This window comes from Monodon monoceros, unplaced genomic scaffold, assembly GCF_005190385.1.
Source record: "Monodon monoceros isolate NGI ecotype Baffin Bay Population unplaced genomic scaffold, NGI_Narwhal_1 Super_Scaffold_16, whole genome shotgun sequence".
Taxonomy (NCBI): domain Eukaryota; kingdom Metazoa; phylum Chordata; class Mammalia; order Artiodactyla; family Monodontidae; genus Monodon; species Monodon monoceros.
Genome location: NW_021703772.1, coordinates 101,636,271 through 101,657,065, shown reverse-complemented (window position 1 = coordinate 101,657,065; position 20,795 = coordinate 101,636,271). Strand labels below are relative to the sequence as shown.

General features: G+C 51.7%; 1 protein-coding gene across 2 annotated transcripts in view; it reads right to left on the bottom strand.

The window, feature by feature from the left end:
- Nucleotides 1-219: 219 nt before the first annotated feature.
- MARCO (macrophage receptor with collagenous structure) overlaps nucleotides 220-20,795 on the bottom strand; it is a 32,791-nt gene continuing 12,215 nt past the window's right edge. Inside the window, exons 2-13 of one of the 2 annotated variants that reach the window (XM_029225868.1) lie at nucleotides 20,495-20,596; nucleotides 19,459-19,611; nucleotides 18,053-18,127; nucleotides 13,100-13,198; nucleotides 12,958-12,993; nucleotides 12,365-12,463; nucleotides 12,209-12,271; nucleotides 4,667-4,711; nucleotides 3,641-3,739; nucleotides 2,841-2,885; nucleotides 2,177-2,353; nucleotides 220-978 (exon numbers count right to left, since the gene is read on the bottom strand). In XM_029225868.1, the coding sequence (XP_029081701.1) occupies nucleotides 848-978; nucleotides 2,177-2,353; nucleotides 2,841-2,885; nucleotides 3,641-3,739; nucleotides 4,667-4,711; nucleotides 12,209-12,271; nucleotides 12,365-12,463; nucleotides 12,958-12,993; nucleotides 13,100-13,198; nucleotides 18,053-18,127; nucleotides 19,459-19,611; nucleotides 20,495-20,596 (1,124 nt within the window). In that variant the 3' untranslated portion in view covers nucleotides 220-847. The remainder of the gene's footprint in view (nucleotides 979-2,176; nucleotides 2,354-2,840; nucleotides 2,886-3,640; nucleotides 3,740-4,666; nucleotides 4,712-12,208; nucleotides 12,272-12,364; nucleotides 12,464-12,957; nucleotides 12,994-13,099; nucleotides 13,199-18,052; nucleotides 18,128-19,458; nucleotides 19,612-20,494; nucleotides 20,597-20,795) is intronic. The other variant, XM_029225869.1, reaches the window with a different exon arrangement.

Sequence of the window (20,795 nt, the reverse complement as noted above, 5' to 3'; positions counted from 1 at the left end):
ACGCCCTGAGGCTGAGCTCCTTACAGGTCAAGTGTGAACGGTGATGCCTCAGAGCTGTATCCCATGCACCCCACTCTCCCAGATTTCACATTTACCTGAGCCATTTACAACACCTGGAGGGAGAGGGCGAGAGCATGTGATTGCGCTCAGAGAATATGTATCCCAGGGGAAGACTGCAAAGGGAGAGGGAGGCCAAATTTCTCAGAGAGGGTGAGCTGCTCTACCTTCTTGGTTTAATTCAGTTGTTCATTCCATAAATATTTACTGAGCCCCTATAGGGGTGAATAAAACAGAAAAAAGTTCCTTCATTTATGGAGCTCACATCCTAATGAGAACAAATTTTCATGCTTAATGGTACATTTCCTATTTTCCATGCAACCTGGTGCCAGCTACACGCGGTCTCTTCATTTGCTGCCGAGCAGCTCCAGTGCTGGAGGGAGTGCCCGCTGCTGTGCAGAGATGCTACATCGGATTGATTGAAAGGCTGGTCATGACTATTTCTGTCTACAGGTGAGCCTCGCTTTCGGCATTGCATTTCAGCCCTCCCATACCCTCAGCCTCCCCGGCTCTGAGCTGAGACTCCACTGTCCCCGTACGTGGGAATGGGGGTGCAGGAAACGTTAGGAATCAGTGAAAGGCTGTGTGCAGGGAGCGGTCAGGAGGGACGAGCTAGTGATTCCAGCCACGGTGCAGGGCGGTGCCAGGTAGCTTTGAGCTTTATTAGCAAGCCCACTTCAGAGGCTGTCAGCCACCCCAGGAAACCCCTCAGAGAGCACGGCCTCCCTTCGTGGGCTGAGTGTCTTGGCTGTGGATGCCTTGGGGGCAGAGCAGTGAATGGCCTGTGGGGTCATCTGCAGTCCACACCCGCATCCTCACTGTGGTTGCAGTTGTGAGAGCCCCAGTTGTTCTTGCTGCAGCTCCACAGGGTCGATTCCGACCCTTGACACGCAACGTTGTCCAGCCAGATGGTCCCAGTGCCTGGACACAGCAAAAGCAAGGAGGGAGAGGAGCGTGGGATTAGGGTCCAAGCAGCATAGCCTGTCTGTCCTCAGGGTCTTCCACGGGGAGCTAGACTGCCAATTTCTCCCACATGTGCACAGGCCCACCGTGTTGATGGCTGGTCGGCTCTCTTACGATGGCTCTGCCTCTGTTCTTCTTTCTACCCTTTGACAAAAGTCTCATCCGAGTATTTAATATGTAACCCAAGCATGATTTGAAATCTCCTCCTAGGGATCTCTAGGGTTTGTCTCTTCCTTAAATGCCTTTGTAAACAGGCCATTCACGTGTTCTAAAGCACTCACACCTTCCTCAAACCCCCTTCCTTCTGATATAATTGATTTCAGATCAGGAGCTCAGAGGAATTACCGGATTATTTGATTTCCGTAATTTACACTACAGTGTGACCATCTATAGAGGCTTAATCTGTTTGAGGAGAATGTGTATTTTAAAGGAGTTTTGTAATCCAACTGGACTCAAATTGAAAAGTAGGTATGCATTTTGGTGGGGTTGTGGGGAGGGGTAAGGGCAGAGAACATTTTGGGGTGGGGGCAGGAGAAACGGGCCTAGTGTCCCTGCCAGATCAGCTCAGAAATGGTCTCAGGCCTGGGGCTTAACTCGTTTGTTGAAAGTCTAAACCTTTTGCTGCAAGACATAGCTGAGTCTCTAGCACCCCAGGACATCTTTCCAAAACTGATTTTAGGAGGTCCCTGCTCTGATTCGTTTTCTCTTCCCTTCCACCTTCTCCTTGAAGATGATCAAGCTTGGGCCACCTAGACTGTCAGGTTCCAGAGAGCTGGGATGACCGCTGTGCTGCCTGCCCTGCATCCTTCTCTGTTCTCCCAGCTCCAGCTCCTCAGCTGTCCAGAGAGTGTCCCTCACAAACACCCTCCGACACATGGCATTCTGGCTTTAGGGCTGGACAGACAGCAACTCAAACAAGCCTTTGCTGTCCCTTTGGGGAAGAGAGCCTTCTTTCTCCTGGGGCTGCCAAGTCTGAAGGATGTAAGCTGGGGCCCTGGGCTGCAGAACTTTTCAGTTGCTTGAACCAATCCTTTTCTTTTAACGCAACCAAGCTGAGTCACTTGCAACCAATGGTTGCCAACACCCTACCAGGGAGAGAAAGCCCACATCAGCACCTCAAGGAAAGAGGCTCCTGGTTGAGGATCGATTCACTTACCAGCTCCCACGTTGAAAACGGCAGTTCCCGAAGAGAAACCCAGCATGCGGCAGAAGACGGTGGCATCTGAATTGTCCCAGTCATCATCGCAAATTGTCCCCCAGGCACCATTATAGTAAATTTCAGCCCGGCCTCGGTTCCTAGAGCCAGCAATCCGGACGGATACCGTGGATTCGCCTGGATGACAAAACACACATGGGAGAGGTGAGGGAAGCAGCCCAGGGCTTTGTGTGAATGTAGGCTCTACCATTTCATTTCTGGAAGTCTTATAGTTAGGGAAAAGAAGCCTCCTGCTTGGCTGCCACCACAGCTGGGAAGATCCCACATGCTGGCACCAGCACAACCAGCGGCTCTGTGCACCTGGGCCTGCAGGTGCGAGGCCATGGGGGCAGGTCCCTCTGCAGCTGGCCTTGCAAATCCAGCCCACCATATTTAGCCTTGTGTTGTCGATGAAAAAGGGGGAGGAAAGGAGGGAGGGAGGGAGGAAGGTGTTATCTGTGGCTCTGTGCCACGGGCAGGCTTATTCAAGGGACAAGCCCTTAGCTTTCCCCCCAAATGAGGAATCTCTCTGACAACCAAGGCCTCTCCCCCTAGCACACCTACAGTTTTCAAGTACAGAGTAACCTCTGAAACACACATTAAAGAGAACAGAAATAGCAATTACCTTTTTGACCTTTTTCTCCCTTTGCTCCTTTCGGCCCAGAAGATCCTATCATGAGGAGAAAAACCACACAGTTCGAAGGAAACCAAGCCAGGACCCCCTTGCCCTCCTTTGCCAGCAGTGGGGAGGAGGGGCGGGCAGGAGGGTGGAGGGGTGAGGGTCAGACTCCCTCCTTCAGCTTTGCCAGCCACCTGGCATCATGGGGACTGGATGTGCCGTGGGATCCCATGGGTGAGCAAGAAGAAATGGGCCTGGGGCTTCCCTGGTGGCGCAGTGGTTGAGAGTCCGCCTGCCGATGCAGGGGATATGGGTTCGTGCCCCAGTCCGGGAAGATCCCACATGCCGCGGAGTGGCTGGGCCTGTGAGCCATGGCCACTGAGCCTGCGTGTCCGGAGCCTGTGCTCCACAACGGGAGAGGCCACAACAGTGAGAGGCCCGTGTACCGCAAGGAAAAAAAAAAAAAAGGAAGAAGAAATGGGCCTGAGCCACAGCAGGAAGGATTTAAGCTCTATTAGAGAGGAACATTCAAGAGACATGGAGTTAGAAGTCTCTCCTGCCATCAGTCATGGAGACTGTGTGGTCCAGGGCCTGACTGGGCGTGGTGCCAGTGCATGGTCACCGGCCTGCCACTCGGAGTGCCCGGCCGGGCCTTATTCTCCTCTGTAAGCTCAGCGCTGAGGGCGATCCCAGCACAGGACTTGGCCACAGAGCCACTAAACCTCTAACCTTCTGGTTCTGAAAACTCCCAGCACCTTATGACAGGCCTCTCCTTAGAACCCTCACATCAGAAACCGAGGCCTTACCTTTCGCTCCGGGCTCTCCCTTTTGGCCGTCTGGTCCAGGTGCCCCCTTGAGGCCGACCAGGCCTGGGCTTCCCATCTCTCCCTTCATGCCTGCAGGGCCTGCGGAGGAGAGAGACCACCTCCATCAGATGCTCTGCTCTGCTTTCCAAGGGGGACCAAGGGCCTTGGTGTTTAGTGCATGAGTTGTCCTAAACCACCAGGTTCCCGCCCTGCCCCCATCAATGGGCTGTTCGAATGTTCAGCCCGGGTGGGCAGGGCACTGCCCTGATCCCCCGACTCCCGTGTAAACTCTGGTTGAGGACGAGTGGGTGAAAATCGCTGACAGTATTCCAAGGCTGTTGTTCCTCATTGGATGGCATGATTGTGTGGACGTTCTAGCCATTCTGGGAGAATTTGCTAGAACATTTCTAGGATTCAATTTCTCCTTCAGTAAGTTAGAATAGGGATAGAATATCCAGCTCAGGTGGAAGAAAGACTGCTCAGGAAATGTGTCTGAGGAGTGTCGCTTTGGCTTCTCAGGGTAGGGCTGGCGAGAAGACTAGAAATGCCGTGGGCAGGACGCAGTAACCAACCACTAGCTGAGGCGGGGGCCCACGAGGACCTTGATGACAGCCCCGTGAGAAGCAACAGGAAGAGGGGGGTGCCTTGAGGGCCAAAGGGTAGAGGGAGATGGACCGAAGCAGATGTGGACAGGCAGATAGAGGCCATGCAACCAACCTGGCAACTGGAGAGGAAGGTCGCCCAGCTCCTCGGCGGCTGCGTGGCCTGAAGCCACCACCAGGGGCAGTTGTCCTGGCTTTCTTTACCCTCCACCCCCTCTGCCCCCATCCCTCTCTCTACACCCCTTCCCCAGGTTTCTCACCCAAAGAGTCTGAGGCTGGAGCGATAGAGCCCTGCAGGCGGAGACACTCTGGGGAAAGGTTACTGAGGTTACCGCCGTGATTTCAGGGTCGACAAGACCCACCCTTGGAGCACAAGCCCTTCCAGTCATTGCTGTGAGAAATGAAAATGAAGCCGGCACTTTACCTGGAACTCCTGATTCTCCTTTTGTTCCTTTCTGTCCTTGAAGTCCTAAGATCAAAATACAAAAAATGGGAGAAGATAATAAAATGTAGATATTAGACGCTTTTAATCTTAGACAACCTCTACCTTCTGTCTGATTAATGCAGAAGGAAAGGTACATTGGTTCTCCACGATTGTTTAAAGCCTCTTTAGCAGAGCATAAATGTAGACAGACTGCAGATAAATGGGGACGTGTGTTGGGGTGAAATAGAAATGTATTGGATGAAAGTCTAGGTTAGATGGACAGACCCCGGACTCAGTGGCTGGCCCTCCTTGTCCAGAAATAACCTGACTTGGTGTCTAAATTCAATCCCATTCCTTTCTGTTGCATTTTATTGAAAAAGAGTTGAGAGATATTTTGAAAATAAAGTTATTTTTATTTCTAAAAGACTGTGGAGGAGACTCAGTGGCCACTAGGAGCTTTGGGGGGGCCCTCACCCTCAGTAGATATTCCATTGCGTTTATTGGTTTATTTCATTGTGGCCCCCAGTGTAGCTAAACATCCTTCTTCCTTCCTCCCATTCATCTCTTTATTCATTAACTTACATGGAAGACCCACTATCCCCAGCACCATGCTGGGTCATAATTTATTGTGGGATAATAATTTATTGGTTTAGCAACTCCATGGTCTCTCAGAGAAGCAGGACTCTCCAAGACAGTTACACAAACTTGGGGAAACTAAAGCTCATTATTGACCATGAAGTAACAGTTACTAGAGGGTAACAGTGGGAATGCACTCCCACCATGCTCTTGACTGGTATCCCTCCCACCACGCCAGCTCAATCTTAACCAAGAACCCACCCATTTGATGATCACTAGAGACCACAAGGAACTCGGTTACCCTCATTGCCAATTGTCTGGAGGAAGTTCCTGCCTTCCACTTCAGTTCCTGGCTTTCCTGAGCACCTACTGTGTGCTGGTCAGTGGAGGGCAGGCGAGGGGCCTGGTGGGCCTCTTTAGGATCCCTTCTTGGAATAATGAGCAAGGAGTCTTGGCTCCTGGCAGCCTTTCAGAGGGTTCGTCTGAGGCTGGGTGCTGCCTGGGGAGGAGAGCCCAAGGGCCGAGAAGCTAGGAGCTGCTGCTGCAAGACTGGGCACCAAGGGAGGCGGGAAGCCCTGGAAAGGTCTGAGAGGGCAACTAGTTCTGCCCCTCATGTTTGAGTTGAGGACCAGAATGAGGCTCAGAGAGCATCTTCTAAAAGCTGGAGGGACCTCCGAGGTTGGTCCTGGCAGACAGGCCCCAGCTCACCCCACGCCAGCTGTGCCCACTCCAGTCCCTCGGTTTGGAAAGCCTCACCGCCTTGGTCCCCTGGGGAATGGGATCAAGGCTGTGAAAGCTGCTAAGATGCTAGATGTTGCTGCCTCTGAAGCCTTCTCTGGCCTCGCCCGTGGCTGACGCACTTCCTTCCAAGGCAGCACAGGGGCCAGAGTCAGAGAGCCTGGGCTTGCGTCTGCCCCTGTGACCTTGAGCCAGGCTCCCTCTCCCTTAGCCTCACCTTTCTCCTCTGATCCTCTGGCTGGTTGTCAGACTGAAATGAAGTTGTCTGTGTCACGTACTAAACCTCGTGTCTGACAAGCGGTGCCACGAGGACCCCGGGGCCCTGTCGGCATGTGTCTGTCTCTCCTCCAGCGGACAGCGCCTGGGACACTGGGGCTGAAGCCCCTGCAGGAGCTCCAGGCTTGCTGCCCAGCAAGCCCCCGCCCCCAGATGTTTGCTATTGACCTCAGGTGGCCCAGCACGGGCAGTAGATGTGTCCTCTCTGTTTACCTGCACCTGAATTGCAGGTGTCAAGATGAGGGAGGAGAAACCACATTCAGAAACATGTCTTTGGTTATTAAATAGAAAAATGGTTCATATCTAGACTCTTGACCCTCTCTGTCACATCCTAAAGGGTCCCATATTGCACAGATCTCTACCTTAAGAGCCTGTCCCTAGACCCAAGGTTGAGGGACACCTGGCACTGTGATCTCCCCTTATTGCCTCTCTGCCACCGAAGAAGTCTCCAGAGCACCAGAACAACAAATGTCCTATACAGACAGGAGCCCCAGGGGAGCCCCTGTTCACTAGGGCCATGGTCCCCAAGGCCTGACCCTTCCACCTCGTTTCTCACACCCTCCTTCCCAGCCCCCCACCTCTTGGGGACTCAACCTCTGCTGCTGCCTGCACCTGCACTAGGCACCACGCCAGGAGGTTCACGTACATCTCTCAGCTTCCCAGCGAGGTCGTGCCATTTCCCTCTTTACAGAGCAGGGAGTCCACACTTAGAGACGCTAGGTGATTTATCCCACGTCACACAGGGAGGGAGTGGTGACGTTGGGGTTAGGACCCAGGGTTGGCCTCCCACTGGGCACTGTGGCTGCCTGTGTGCCACCAGCATGCCAGCTCACTACTTCCTGGAGTTTCACGTGGGCTCTCCACCTCGTTCCAAAGACTCCCAGTGGCCTTAGGCCATCTCTTACTCCTAAATGAGTCATCAAACTAGAGTGAGCGTCAGAATCGCCAGCACAGGGTTTGTTAAAAACAACGTGCTGGGACTTCCCTGGTGGTCCAGTGGTAAAGACTCCACACTCCCAATGCAGGGGGCACGGGTTCAGTCCCTGGCGGGGAACTAAGATCCCACATGCCGCACAGTGCGGCCAAAAAAAAAAAAACCAACGTGCTAAGCCCCCCCCCCCCACCCCGGGGTTCCTGATTCACTGCATCTGGGCTGGGAATCTGAGACGCTGCACTTTTAACAGGTTTCTGGGTCTTTCTGATGCTCCTGGTCAGGGACCATGGTTTGAGTAACCACTGCCCTAAACACATCTCACTCAGTCTTCAGGGACCAGCTGACAGCCCGCGTCCTCCAAGCAGCCTTCCTATCTCTGAGGAACTCACGGCCCCTCCCCTGTCTGAGCTCTCTCGTAACCCACTGGCCCTTGATAAAATGCCCTCTGAGATGTGTATAATAGGTGTAGGTGTATGTCTTCAAAACTCCCCTCTTCAAGGCAAGGAAACTGGAATTGAGTTTTGTGTGATTTTTTGGGGGTGTGATTTCTCTCCAGGACTGGACTCTTGAGAGGTGCTCGCTGAGTGGCTATGCATGGATCCAGGGACCAGTAATGACTTCACTATAAATCAAGGCGGCATCCTGATTGGATCAGGGAGAAGGAGAAATGGTTGAAAAATAGAATTTAGAAGTTCATGTTGTAAACCTTCACTGGAAGGGAATGAATGCTGGGTTTGTCCTCTCAACCACAAGCAAACTGGGATTCCCTGGGTGTCACAGACTCATCACGCTGAAAGGGCTCAAAATATTTATTTGCAAGGTGCTTATTTATAGAAACAATTTTCCCCCAAGAAAATAGTTTAGCTAGAAAGCACATGCCTTCCTATTGTTTTGTGTTCAGCTGGTGCTCTGCCTAAAATCTTAGAAGGTCCCTGCTTGAAGGGAAAATTGCTTGTTTCAAACCCAGAGTGCTGGCAGATTGGCAGGGACCTGGGTATTATTCTAGAACTCTCCCCACACTCCACAGAGGAGGAAGCCAAGGCTCTGGAAGTCATGTACCAACCCATCATCACCTAGCTAGTTGGCAAGTCCAAACTAATGCACAGGCCTCCTCACTCTGATTTAATGTAGAAATTTCCAGTACGTTAGGAAACTTCCTTAAATACCATCCCAGCTTACAGGCTAAGTGCAGCCTGGCAAATTTTGGGTTAATTTAATACCTAACACATTGAGCTGTATAACAAGCAGTAAGATGGTAGGTAGGGGACCCAAATTTGGGACGCATGTAGACTTCTTCAGATGTCTCTAAGAAACTTAGAGGAAAACGAGGAAAACTCTAAGTGACAATTTAGTAATATGAGTTGGTAGAATTTAATAAATTCTTGGACTAAGTCAATACTCAGACATGGGGAATGAAATCAACTGAGAAATTATATTCATGATACAGGGCTTAATTGCTATTATGGATTATTCTTTGTTACTTATCTTTAAAGTAAAGCGCGTCTTAAAATACAGATGAGAAACTAGATTTCAAGTTATTTGCACTTTGGCTTTGCCTCAAGAGAAACATAAAAGGACATAGAAAATTCAGATTCTTGTTATATTTTAGACATGAAGATTTTTGAGATGCAGAAATTTTGATCAGATTGGTATTTTGGAGCTTCAGTGTTTTGGCTGTGTCTAACTTCATTTCATGAGGTGAGGTGGTAGAAAGAGAAATGCCACGATCACAAGTTGAAGTGAGCCCTTCCTTATTTCCAAACAAATTTTCCTTTTCAAAATGGCCAAAGGATTTAGAGCTAAAATTTGTTTTGCTGTGGATTTTTTGCAATTTTTTTCCCCAAAGTCAAATGATTCTGCAATCGTTTGAAAGATCAAAGGTTAGAAAAAAATAAGTTTTCGGGGTTTGATAAAACCTTGTTTTATGAACAGTGAAGGAAACTACCATTACAGAAAGTTCTTCTCGGTGATAATGTCCTGCTTAAATCAACTATACAGTCTATCTTCCCAACAGAATGGAAGGAGTCTCCTCTTCGCCATCTTTATCTTTAATCTTTCTCAAGGGGTGTGAACGTGGGGAAACCTTCCACCAGAATGGGTTGGAGTGTGATTAGAGAGCGTTCACAGCAGCGAGAAGATTTGGTGACTAAGCTAGGATTTACCCATCTACTATGGGGTGAGAGGTGTGGGCAATTCTGATTTCTCTGAGTCCTATACTCTATGTTATTCTACACAACAAAATTTAGAAAAGCACAAATTTGGAATCAGACTTTGGGATTAACTCCTGGACTCAGTGTATATTAACTGTGAGACCCTGAGGAAAGGTTTTACCTTTGCTTCCTCAGTTGTAAGGTAGGGATGATGAAACTCAGCTGTGTGGATGAACTAAGGTCATGGGAGGAAAGGCCCAAACACAGTGCCTGGCTTGGAGGCATCATTAGTACTAAACAGACCTCTTACTTTTGGTAATTAATGCACAATAACGAGATCTAGTTGTTACCTAGGTTAAGCCAAGGCACCAGAATTTCTCTGTTTTCATCCCATACTGCTAGATAGTCTCCTGTGAGATTAATGATTTTATTTACAAAATGGGAAATACATCAGTTTGAAAAACTGGCTTGATATGATCAAAATTGAACCAACACCTCAGTACCTCTAGTTTGGGGAATACCAACATCCTGACATTGACAAGTATGCATTGTCTTCCAGGAGGAGATGGTCTGGCTCCCACTCACCACCCACCCTTCCTTCTCCCACTGCAGAATCTGACCTTTCCAAAAGTTCATTAATGACTTCAGGATGAAATACAGCCCTGGCTACAGCTAGTCAGTTTATGGTCCTAAGGGAATTCCCTCCTGAGATGTCTATGTAGACCATCAGCTACTTGATCAAGACAAACGTTTGGGTTTGAGCGGGAAACATATGCAATTTGGAATTTGTGGTAATCATCACACGTCCCAAATTGAAAATGTAATTCACCATGTTTACCTGGGCAGCTGGAATTAAGGAATAACCCTTAGAATCTGCCTGGTTGGTATTTCCCACTAGGCCTGATTGATGGAGGTTCCCATAAAGGTGCTCACCAGATATACAGGGACTCTAGAATGGAGTTAAAGTGATCACGTCAGGAGCTGCTCTTATTATGCAAACCCTCCCAGGATGCAGAGTGCAGGCAGGATTCTCCACCTTCAGGGGGAGACACAGGCTCAGGGGCCTGGGGAGTGGGTGCAGTGCCCCTTGTGGGTAAAATCATGTTTTGTCACCCGTACTCTCGCTTAGTCAAGAATCACTAGCCTGGCAGTGGTGGGGTCGGGTGGCGGGGCTCCCAGTTTATAACTGAGGGAGAAGAGCCAACATCTCCATGAAGCCAAGCAGAAAACTCAGTGGTAAGACAGCCTCAGAGTCAGGCACCCTAAGATCTGGAGTCAGGGAAGATGGAAGTATAAAATCAGAAAGAGGCAGCCAATTAATCGGGGTCACCTGACCACCACACCCAGATGGAACCTTTCTGGAAGGCCAGACTTGCTGGTGGCCTTCAAGTGGCATTTATATGGCATCAGGTAGCAGAGCCCCTGCCTGCACTGACCCACCATCTGTGAAAAGGAAATCAGCTCCGAGGCTGGATGGATTGGAAGGGCAAGGATATAGGAGTTGCTTGTGCCAGGGCTGCTGACAAGCATCAAGGAAACTCCAAAGGTCGAAGGTCCAGAGTCCAAGGCTCAGGAGGTGGCATGGCCCAGCTCTCTGGCCAGAGCTCCTGAGCCTCTACCACATCCTAGACCTGGACTCCAGGGACACGCACCTACAGAGCCCTCCCTCGCCCTCCAAGACTTCACCTGCTCGGTTCCCTCTCTCTGGACTTGCCTTCCTCTCCCCACGTGGCTAAGCTCTACTCATCCTCCAAGACTCAGCTCGAGCTCTTCCATCACTCCTGCACTGCCTGCCTTTTGCTAACCCCACCAGGGGTCACTGTGAACTTGAAGGATTTGGGTCAAGTCGCATTTGTTTTAAAAAATCAATCCGTTGACCACTTGTTCAATGAAAACTGAGAGGGCTTGCCCCTGGTGTAGGTCTCTAACATGGTTCTGGGGTGAAGGCATCCGGTTTGTATAACTCAAGTATGACCTTCTGCTCTGGCAGTGACTGTCCACAGACATCCTTGGAAGATACACAGCCCTTTCTCACAACCCTGCACTGGCCACAATACCTCCTGGCCTGCACCTGGCTTTCTAAATGGCATGTGGCACTTCTCCATGCAAAACCCACAGCACGGTGTGCCTGACACCATCTGGCAACAGTCCATCTACCTATCTCCTGCACCAGCCTGCACATCTGAAGGCAGGAACCAGGTCTTATGCATCTTGGGGGTCCAGCGCCTAACACAGTGGACCAGACTTTCTAGACCATCATAGGTGCCTGGACTTACTTAGTGACTAGAAAACACACAGTTCTTTATAAAGTAGACCACACTGGTATGATGGTTTATAACCTAGACTAAATTGGCTTTAACAGTTTATAACCTTGACTAGGTTGGCAGGATGGTTTATGAGCTAGTCTCTGTGAGTTGGGTAACTGTGGGTCACTCCTCTCGGCCTGAGCCCCCCTGGGAGAATGTGCAAGAAGGGTTTCTCGACAGCTGTTGTCCAAATCCAGAGCCCTGACCCTTGGGACCCCACCACAGGTCAGTGGGAGAGAGAGGGCATTACGAGGACCCCTGGAATGCAGGCCAGGAGACAGTGCGGCCGAGGCGTCCCCTGCTCTCCTCTTTGACGGTGGAGGTTTGGTCATGGCATTCAAAGCCTCTCAGGGACTCTGGGCAGAGAAAAACAGCCCCAGGGCCTTGGACTCAAAGGGTTCCGGCAGAAGAAAATGCCCTTTTTAATCCAGGTGCGTCAGGGGCCAGAACACAGGAGACCCTCTGCCTGCTTCGGGTGGACCTGCTGGGATGCAGTCTTCCTCTCTGTCCATCCTTGACACCCAGCAACTCCACCTGCCCGTCTACCCACGCCCTCTGTTACCTGTGTCCCCCTTGCTTCCTTTCACACCTTCGGCTCCTGGACTCCCGGGCCTCCCTGATGGTCCTGGACAACAGATACCATGGAGGGTGTAAGGTCTGGGATGGGTGGATCTTCAGACATCACTCCCCACGCCCACCACGGGACCCAGGACCTCACCTATTGGCCCAGTGGGACCAGCGCTGCCAGGCTCACCCTTGGCACCCGGGGATCCCGCAGCTCCTGGAAAGCCTGGAAGACCCTTGGCTCCGGGTTGTCCTGAAAGTTAAGTCATGAATGAAAGGCTGGGAGTGGTTGGCAGAGGGCCTGGCTGACTACCCCTTCAACACACCTCTTCTCTGCATGGCACATGCATCTCTTAACACCTCATATGTTCCCTGGGCAGCTTAAACTCTAGGAGCCTTGAACTAGCCCTATTAGTGGGAGGAAAATTACAGTCTCAGCAATTTATTAATTTTTTCCATTCACTGCTGCAGAATTTGAGGTTTATGGACTTACTAGGAACTCTGGGTGTGAGCATCCTGCTTCATACCCCTGGGTGGCAGGGTGGAATGAAGCTCTAAAAAAGAATATCAGTTAGGCCTGCCCTCCAAAGCTGCTCTGTTCCTCTTAGGACAGGCCAGGTTTTACAAAACTCCACAGGCTCTGGGTTAACACTACAATGAAATAAGACATAGTAGAGTCAGGTTCTGAACTTGACTTTGCCCAGGGACGGCGGTAGCTGGAATGATGCCGATTCCCACAACTCTTACCTTGATCTCCTTTGAGTCCAGGAATTCCAGCCACGCCTAAAATACAGAAGGACTTTTAAGGATTTTTTTCCCCTCTAGCTCAGCCCGCCGGACAAAAAGGGAATACCCACAGGACAACAGACCTGACTGTGCAGACTCCTACCTGGGGAACCGGGCATCCCTGAGTCACCTTTATGCCCCCGGGCTCCAGGGGGTCCCATGACCCCCATGTCTCCTTTCATGCCTATGTCTCCCTTTCTTCCTGAAAAACCAAGGGATTGTGGCCAGACATGGGAGGAGGGCAAACCCAGCTGCCACGTCCATCTCTGACACATCCTGTCCCACCCAAATTCCAAACTCAGACTCCTTGAACTCCTACTGGGTGCCCAGAAGTGGAAGGTACAATGGCTGCCCGCAAGGAGCACACCACCTTGCCCAGAGGCCAGACATAAACTCATGAAAAATGGATGAGGTGACCTGGCCTGGCTGATACGCAGTGGAAGGTCCCAGAAGCTGGGCTCTCAGGGCCCTGTTTAGTGACCTGGTCCCTGGAGGAGGGACCACAGCCCAGGCTCATCCAGCACTGCCTGGTTTATTTCAGTGTGTGAATTTGGGGAATTACTGTTTCAAACTTCCCAAACTGAAATCTGAATATTCCATAAAGCAGATCCCAAGTGCTGAGAACAGAAGCTTTGAGGCACTGCTGGAGAGGGAAACATTGCAGCGGCACTTATCCCCCTAGCGGTTCAGAGCCTGGCTTTCCTGGTGGCCAAGGTTTCAGAGTTCCCACCTGTCATCAGCATTCCGGGCTCGCCCCAGTCTCTCCTCTCCTGGTTCTCCGTGTCTCCCTCTCCTTTCTGCCACTGCTCAGCGCATATCAATCGAGGGAGACTCCTCCCTAGGCAGGGCTCGGCAACCCCTGCCCAAACCTGCCAGCCTCCCCGCACGGGGCCTGCTCATCCGGATCCACTGGCTTAGGAAGCCAGCCAGGTCCCACCATCAGCAGAGTTCCACCCCAAGCACCTCCCTCAGGTGCTGGGACCAGCTTGTTGGGATGGAATTTGGTTAAAGGGCTCCATTCCATTATTTTCATGATTTCAGAGCTGGAGAGGACTCAGAAGGGGGCCAGCCTCCTCTCTAGTGATTTAGGAAAAGTAGACAAAGTGGTCTGGAGTGGAGGGAAAGAAGCAACTGTCATACAGAACTCTCTGGGTCTAAGGTTTGAGTGACATTAGTTGCACGTCTTGGGAATTAGCTTCTTTGAGGCGGTTTGGATACTTGAAGAATAATTATTCCTTGATGGAAGACAAAAGAGCCATAAAGAACATGTTTACAATTGAAGTCCCTTACAACAGACTCAGGTGCAAACAGCAAACAAGTTTTTGGTCATTCAGAGCATCCACGTGAGTGGAAGGGCCAAATGGCACTCCTTTTTTTTTTTCAACATCTTTATTGGGGTATAATTCCTTTACAATGGTGTGTTAGTTTCTGCTTCATAACAAAGTGAATCAGTTATACATATACATATGTTCCCACATCTCTTCCCTCTTGCGTCTCCCTCCCTCCCACCCTCCTATCCCACCCCTCCAGGCGGTCACAAAGCACAGAGCCGATCTCCCTGTGCTATGCGGCTGCTTCCCACTAGCTATCTGTTTTACGTTTGGTAGTGTATATATGTCCATGCCTCTCTCTCGCTTTGTCACAGCTCCCCCTTCCCCCTCCCCATATCCTCAAGTCCGTTCTCCAGTAGGTCTGTGTCTATTCCTGTCTTACCCCTAGGTCTTTCATGACAAATGGCACTTCTTAAACAAGGCTAGGAATTATTTCCCTGGAGGAATTTGTTGGTGCCCTATGGCTCTGGGCCAGCCAGGGCCATCACGCTAAGGCAATTGTGTGGCTCTATGAGGTTTCTTTCTTTCTTTTTCTTATTTTTTGGCTGCCCCACGCGGCTTGCGAGATCTTAGTTCCCTGACCAGGGACTGAACGCAGGCCCTCTGCAGTGAGAGCACGGAGTCCTAACCACTGGACCGCCAGAGGATTCCCTGTATGAGGTTTCTTGAGACTGGTCTGGGCCTGAGTCTGTATTGCTATGACTTCCGTGTCTCTCTCAAAAGTTACAACCTTGGGAAGCAAAGTAGTACCGGTGAAAGGACCAGAGTCTGGAGGCGCCTGAGGAATCACAGCTGCGTCTGACTTCAGAACCTGCCCGTCATCACAGCTAAAGATGGAGTGAGGGAAATAGATGTGTCCCCTGGAACTTCATCAATGTGGCTTTACCCATCTGCTGGGGCAAAGAGCAGAAAACCTCAATACCGCTGGGGCGGGTCCCACTTGGTCTGCTAGCCCCGTCCGCTGAGAGTGGATTGGGCAAGCAGTGGGTAAGAGAGATCTGGTGACCTTGGGAAAAGAAATTTGGGAAGAGGAGGGGTAGGTTAGAGTCCTGATTTCTGAAGAAGTGAAACTGATCATTTCCCCTGGCCAGCCACATTGCTTCCAGGCCTGAGTCTGGGCGTGGCAGTGGGTGAGAGTGGGATGGGAAGCAGTGTGGCTCAGACTCCACAGGCAAAAGCCTGGCTGTCATCCCCTCTCTGGGGGTGGCAGGGTCACCTTGAGAAAGTCTGGGCCATAGAGAAATGCGGAGGGCCACCTTTGGAATCATCCTCACAGGTCAACTGTCCAACCACCTGCCTGGTGCAAGGATCCCCCTTCAGTCCCACCAAGGAAAATTCTGCAGCCCCTGTTCCCCACACCCCCCATCTGCCCGTTTCATCGTGCGGCAGCCCAAGTCTTAACTATTTGTTCCTCCCTTACCTCAGCATAATTGGTTCTCCAGAAACCTTTGCCCGTTGGCTTCCATTCTTCTGTGGGGTACCACTGAGAGCAAGTCTATTTTCTCTTCCACAGGAACCTCTCTAATACTGGAGGATGGCTGACAAATCCCTATAAGGGCTCTCTCTTCCCGATGGCAAGCACCCTCCGTTTCTTCTAATGTAAATATTTCCTACATGCCAGGTACAGCATCACGATCTTCTGTCTTATATTCCTGTTGTAATCAATCCTCATTGAAGGTTGCTATTATTATCCCCCTTTTGTAGGTGAGTAAATTGAGGCTCGGAGAGGTTACACAGCTAGAGCTGTATTAGAACCCAGATCTGTCTGATCTTAGAACTGAAGTCCTTCCCTTTCCACTTTACAGGATCACTAACACTACCTACCACATAGCAGAGTTTGAACACATGATCTCCAACCCTTATAGCTGTCCTGCAAAGCATGTATAATTTAATTATTATTATTTTAATGTAATTGCCATTCTTTGCTGAAAGGAAGAGGTTAGACCTCAACAGGCCGAGTAACGTGTCTAGTTACACAGGTGAGCAGGGATGGCGACCAAGCCTACTGGTTCCACAGCCTCATTCCCCTGCTGCGCCCAAAGCCACCCTGAGGGTGGTCTCTTGGGAGGCCAAGAGACCAGGAGCACACGAGGTGCTCAGTCACAGCCAGAGCGCTCGGGCCGTGCTTCTCAGAGCCTGTCCCCTACATGTCCAGGGTCAGAACCCTCCACGATCTCTAAAACACAGACCTGCATTTTAAGCAAGCACCTCAAATGGTTCTTATCCATGACCCGTAGCTTGAGAAGCACTACTCTAGAGAGAGCGCTGGCCATCAAGGGAAGATTCTAGATGCTTAAAGTCCTCCTTCTGGAATCAGCCCCTTAGCCCTCACTGCCAGTGGTCTCCCCTCCTTCCCCAGGCCCACCTCAGGCCCCATTTCGGTCCCTCACCTTCTCCTCTGAGCTCCCAGCACTGCCTGCGTCCCCACTGGCCACACGTTGTACCTGGCAGGAAATTCTTCCCCCTCTCACTTTGCTCTTAGTTTTCCCATTCCTGTCCTTTGCTCACCGGGACAAAAGGGACCACAGCTGTGACCCTGGGATGCCTGGTGACCCACCACCCTCTGAGTGACCCTGCCCCACTCTGGCTCTGAAGGTTGAGTGAGCGTGTGTGAGTGAGTTTGTGGCTGGGCGGTGAGTGCGTGTGTGGGCATGTATGCATGTGAGTGTATGTGCACATGTGAGCACGTGCACGAGTATGCTAGTGCATGTGTGATTGTGTTGCATAAATGTGTGTGCACACGTGTGTGTGAGCCCGTGGGTGTTCGAGTGCCTGTGTGTGTCCCTAAACTCTCCTTCTACTCGTCCTCCCCCTGAAAAGCTCCCCGGAAAAACCCTGCTGATGACCTAGAACACTAGGTTGTTTGGGATTCCCCCTTCTCTTAAAGTCCTTCCAAAAAATTAGTTACTCAAAAATGAGTTTCCCTTTATCAAGTTTCCCTTCTGTAACTGGTGGTGTTTTTCATTCTGTCTCAGTGACCTGGAGGCTGAGAGGCTCTTGGTTTGTTTATTTCCCCCTTTCTTGCAAATCCTCTCATTTTGCTTTTTCCTCCAGTAACGTTTGTCTTTGCACCTTTACAACTCAGCAGCCTCAACCCCTCCAGGGATTGGAGGTTTGAGAGTCTAAGTGAAGAGCAGAGCGGACTGCAACAGTGATGGAGGCCCCCTCCCCCCGGGGGCAGCCAAGCCATCACATTCTCTGACCCAGCTATGCCGTGGCCATTTGTAAGGCAGCTGGGCAGGTTAAGGCCACAACCTAAAAGGGAGAGACAATCATGTGCTTTGAATCGTTATTTTAACCTCCTAGTAACCCTCTGAGGCACTCTTGTCCCCATTTTACAGACAAAGAAACTGAGACTCAGAAAGGTAAGGGAATGCTTCCGAAGTCACAGAGCCAGCCTATGGTGAAGGCAGATGCGTCAGACTCTGGAGTCTGGACCAAAGAGCTTAACTCTTCCCGGTGAGGCTCACAGGCTTGTACTCTGAGCACCAAGGAGGGGCTTGGAGTGTCCACACCCCTCCAGCCACACCTAGGTGTCTTCCCCGGGATGCAGGTACTTCCCAGTAACCCAGCCCATCTAGGGTCTCACTTCAGGTGACCTCCCTCACATACAGACCCCACCGGGTGTTCAGACTCTGGGGATGGCATGTGTGCCTGCGGTCCCCTGCAGCTGCTCCGAGACAGCCTTCTGTGCACGCTGGAGCACACACCCAGCCCCTGCTCACCTGCCTCTCCCTTGATTCCTGGTGGACCTTGGGGTCCTGGGGGGCCTGGAAAGGAGAAGGAATTCAGAACGTAGCCTGCACAAAGGAGGAGAGAAAGGATTATGGGATCTATAGACAGAAGCAGGTTTCTGCAGCTCCATCTCGTCCGGGGCCCCCTTCTCCGCTGGGGGAGGCCAGGGCCCCTTTGGACCTGGAAGACTTGAGGAGAAGGGGCAGAGGCACCAATGCCCCAACCAACAAGGGGGCGTGACAATGCCACTCACACCATCATTCACTTAACGAGTGTCACTGAGCACCGAGGACCAGCCAAACTGTGTGGAAGGAACACAAGACAAGACAGAGCTCCTTCCTCCAAGGAGCTCCTGGCCCAACAAGCAAAACACAGCCGTGCAGATGACGACTCCCGAGGGAGGCTGAGCCAGACAGACCTGAGTTCGAGCGGCAGCAGTGCCACTTAAGCTGGGTGACCCTGGGCACATCCTCTCATTGTTTGGAGCATCAGCTTTCTCATCAGTGAAATGGGGTTCATATACCAGTTATGCAGGGCTGTCCTGAGGCCGCCACGTGGAGACCAGCACGGAAAGCACACCCGTGCTCTGATAAATGGTACCCATCACCGCTGCCACTTACGTCAGATCTCTCCCTTGCCAGGGCTGCTCTGTGGACCAGAGCCTCCCAAAGACTCGGGTGGCTGGGACAGGGCTCCTTGTCTTGCCTTGGTCCATTCTGGTTGCTATAACAACACACCACAGACCGGGGTGGGAGGACCTTAAACATCAGAAATTCACTTCTCCCACTTCTGGAGGCTGGAAGCCCAAGATCAGGGGACGGCCTGGCTGGGTTCTGGGGAAGGTCTTCTGTGCTTCAGACTGCAGCCTCTCGCTATGTCCTCACATGGTGGGAGGAGCCAGGGCTCTCTCCTCTATAAGGACAGGCCCGCTGTCCTCTCCCCTCGAAGGTCCAGGCACTGGCCAGACTGGCTTGGTGCCCACTGTTACTCTCTCCAGCCACAGACCAGTATTAGTTTGCTACTTGGGAGTGGTCCTGGAAATCGCCCTGGGCTCTGTCCTGCACACTCTGGATCAGTCTGAGGGCTCCGTGACTCAGACCCGGCCTTTGGCTGGTTGCTGCAGACCTTGGTCCTTGGAGATCACACTCGTCTGGACAGCATCCTTGGTTCCTAGGTCCCTGACCCCACTGTCTCCTGGAGAGCTGTCTGCAGCCACCCAGGGTGCATGTAACTTCATGCCCTCCCCATACGGCCTTCACCCCCTGTCTTGGCCTCCACACTCTCATACGAGGCCAGAGAACGGGATTCAGGTCCAAAGGCTCCTTGGTCTGCACACGAGACGCTCCCCCTTTCCCGTCCTCTCTGGGGAGTCCCAGCCCAGGGGGGAGGGGCCCACCTGGGATCCGAGTAAAGTTGTCCACCAGTCGTAGCAGGTGCTCCTGTCTGGTGCGGACGCGGATGAGCTGGGCCTGCAGGAGATGCTCGGGGACCAGTGTTTGATTGTTGTAGGGCACCTCCAGGGCCCGGAGCCGCTTCTGCAGATTCAGAACTGGACACCCCACCGCCATGCCTGCAGCATCCTTTTAGGGACTTCATTAAAGTCCTAGGCACTTGAGCATAACCCTGACATTCTGTGTCACACGTGCATAACTCTGCGTCCTGAACAGGTAAGCACGTGTTTAGTGTACCGTGAGGACCTGGAGTGAGCACACAGAACTTTGTCTGTATCTTGCATGTGTGCGCTCCACACTCAGATATGACGTTACACGTCCACAGAACGTACGTACACCCTGTATAACCACTGCGCCCACGAATAACCTGCATGCAGTTAGGAGCTTTGTGCATGTTTGGACGTGAAAGCGTGGCCGCTAATATGCTGACCTGGCCTAATCGTGTGTAACTTTCATATGCGTGTGACGTGTGTTCATGACAACTGGCCACACGGCATTCTTGAGGGACTTCACTATGTGCTGATGGAATTGCTTCACGACCTCAGCATTTGGATTGGGAGCACTCTGAAAGTCCAATCACGTTAAAACGAAACACTCTGACCAACAAAGCTACTTCCCATTCAGAGGCAGGGAGTCCTCGATGTGAGAGGCACGAGGCACATCCTTGTGAGATCACTGCATCTTTCACTGCTTCAGACACAAAGAGCCTCACACATGTGGTCCCTCTCTCTCTACCTCCCTCCCTCCCTCTTGCGCTCTCTCTCTCTCTCTCTCACACACACACACACACACACACACATGCAACACACAGTCCCCTTTCTGCTTCCCCCTCTTCTCCCCCCACCATGCAGACCACCCAGGGACTGAGAACTCTCTCCCAGCAGATAGGCAGCAGTGGCCCCAAGGGCTCTCCTGTGCCTTGTGTAGGGCCGGGCCACACTGTCACCCCAGGAGGGACCAGACAGGACCCAGATGCTTTACCTTGCACCACCAGCAGCCCAGCACCTGCGGTGAGCAGAATCAGGTAGATGAACAGCAAGACGGTGAAGCAGTTTATCCCATTTCTCTTCTTGGGCTTTGGATCTGAAACACACCCCGGGCAGACGGCTGCTGCTGCAGAGGGCAGAGAGCAGGGGCCCCCGTTCTGTGCCCGAATCCCCTCTGTATGAGCAGGGCACTGCCCATGAGGTCCCACGAGGGGAAAGACACAAAGGCCCACGACCCCTAGATCATCTTCCCCTTGATTCTCCTTGCCACAAGGCAAGAAGTGCCATTGTCAGCC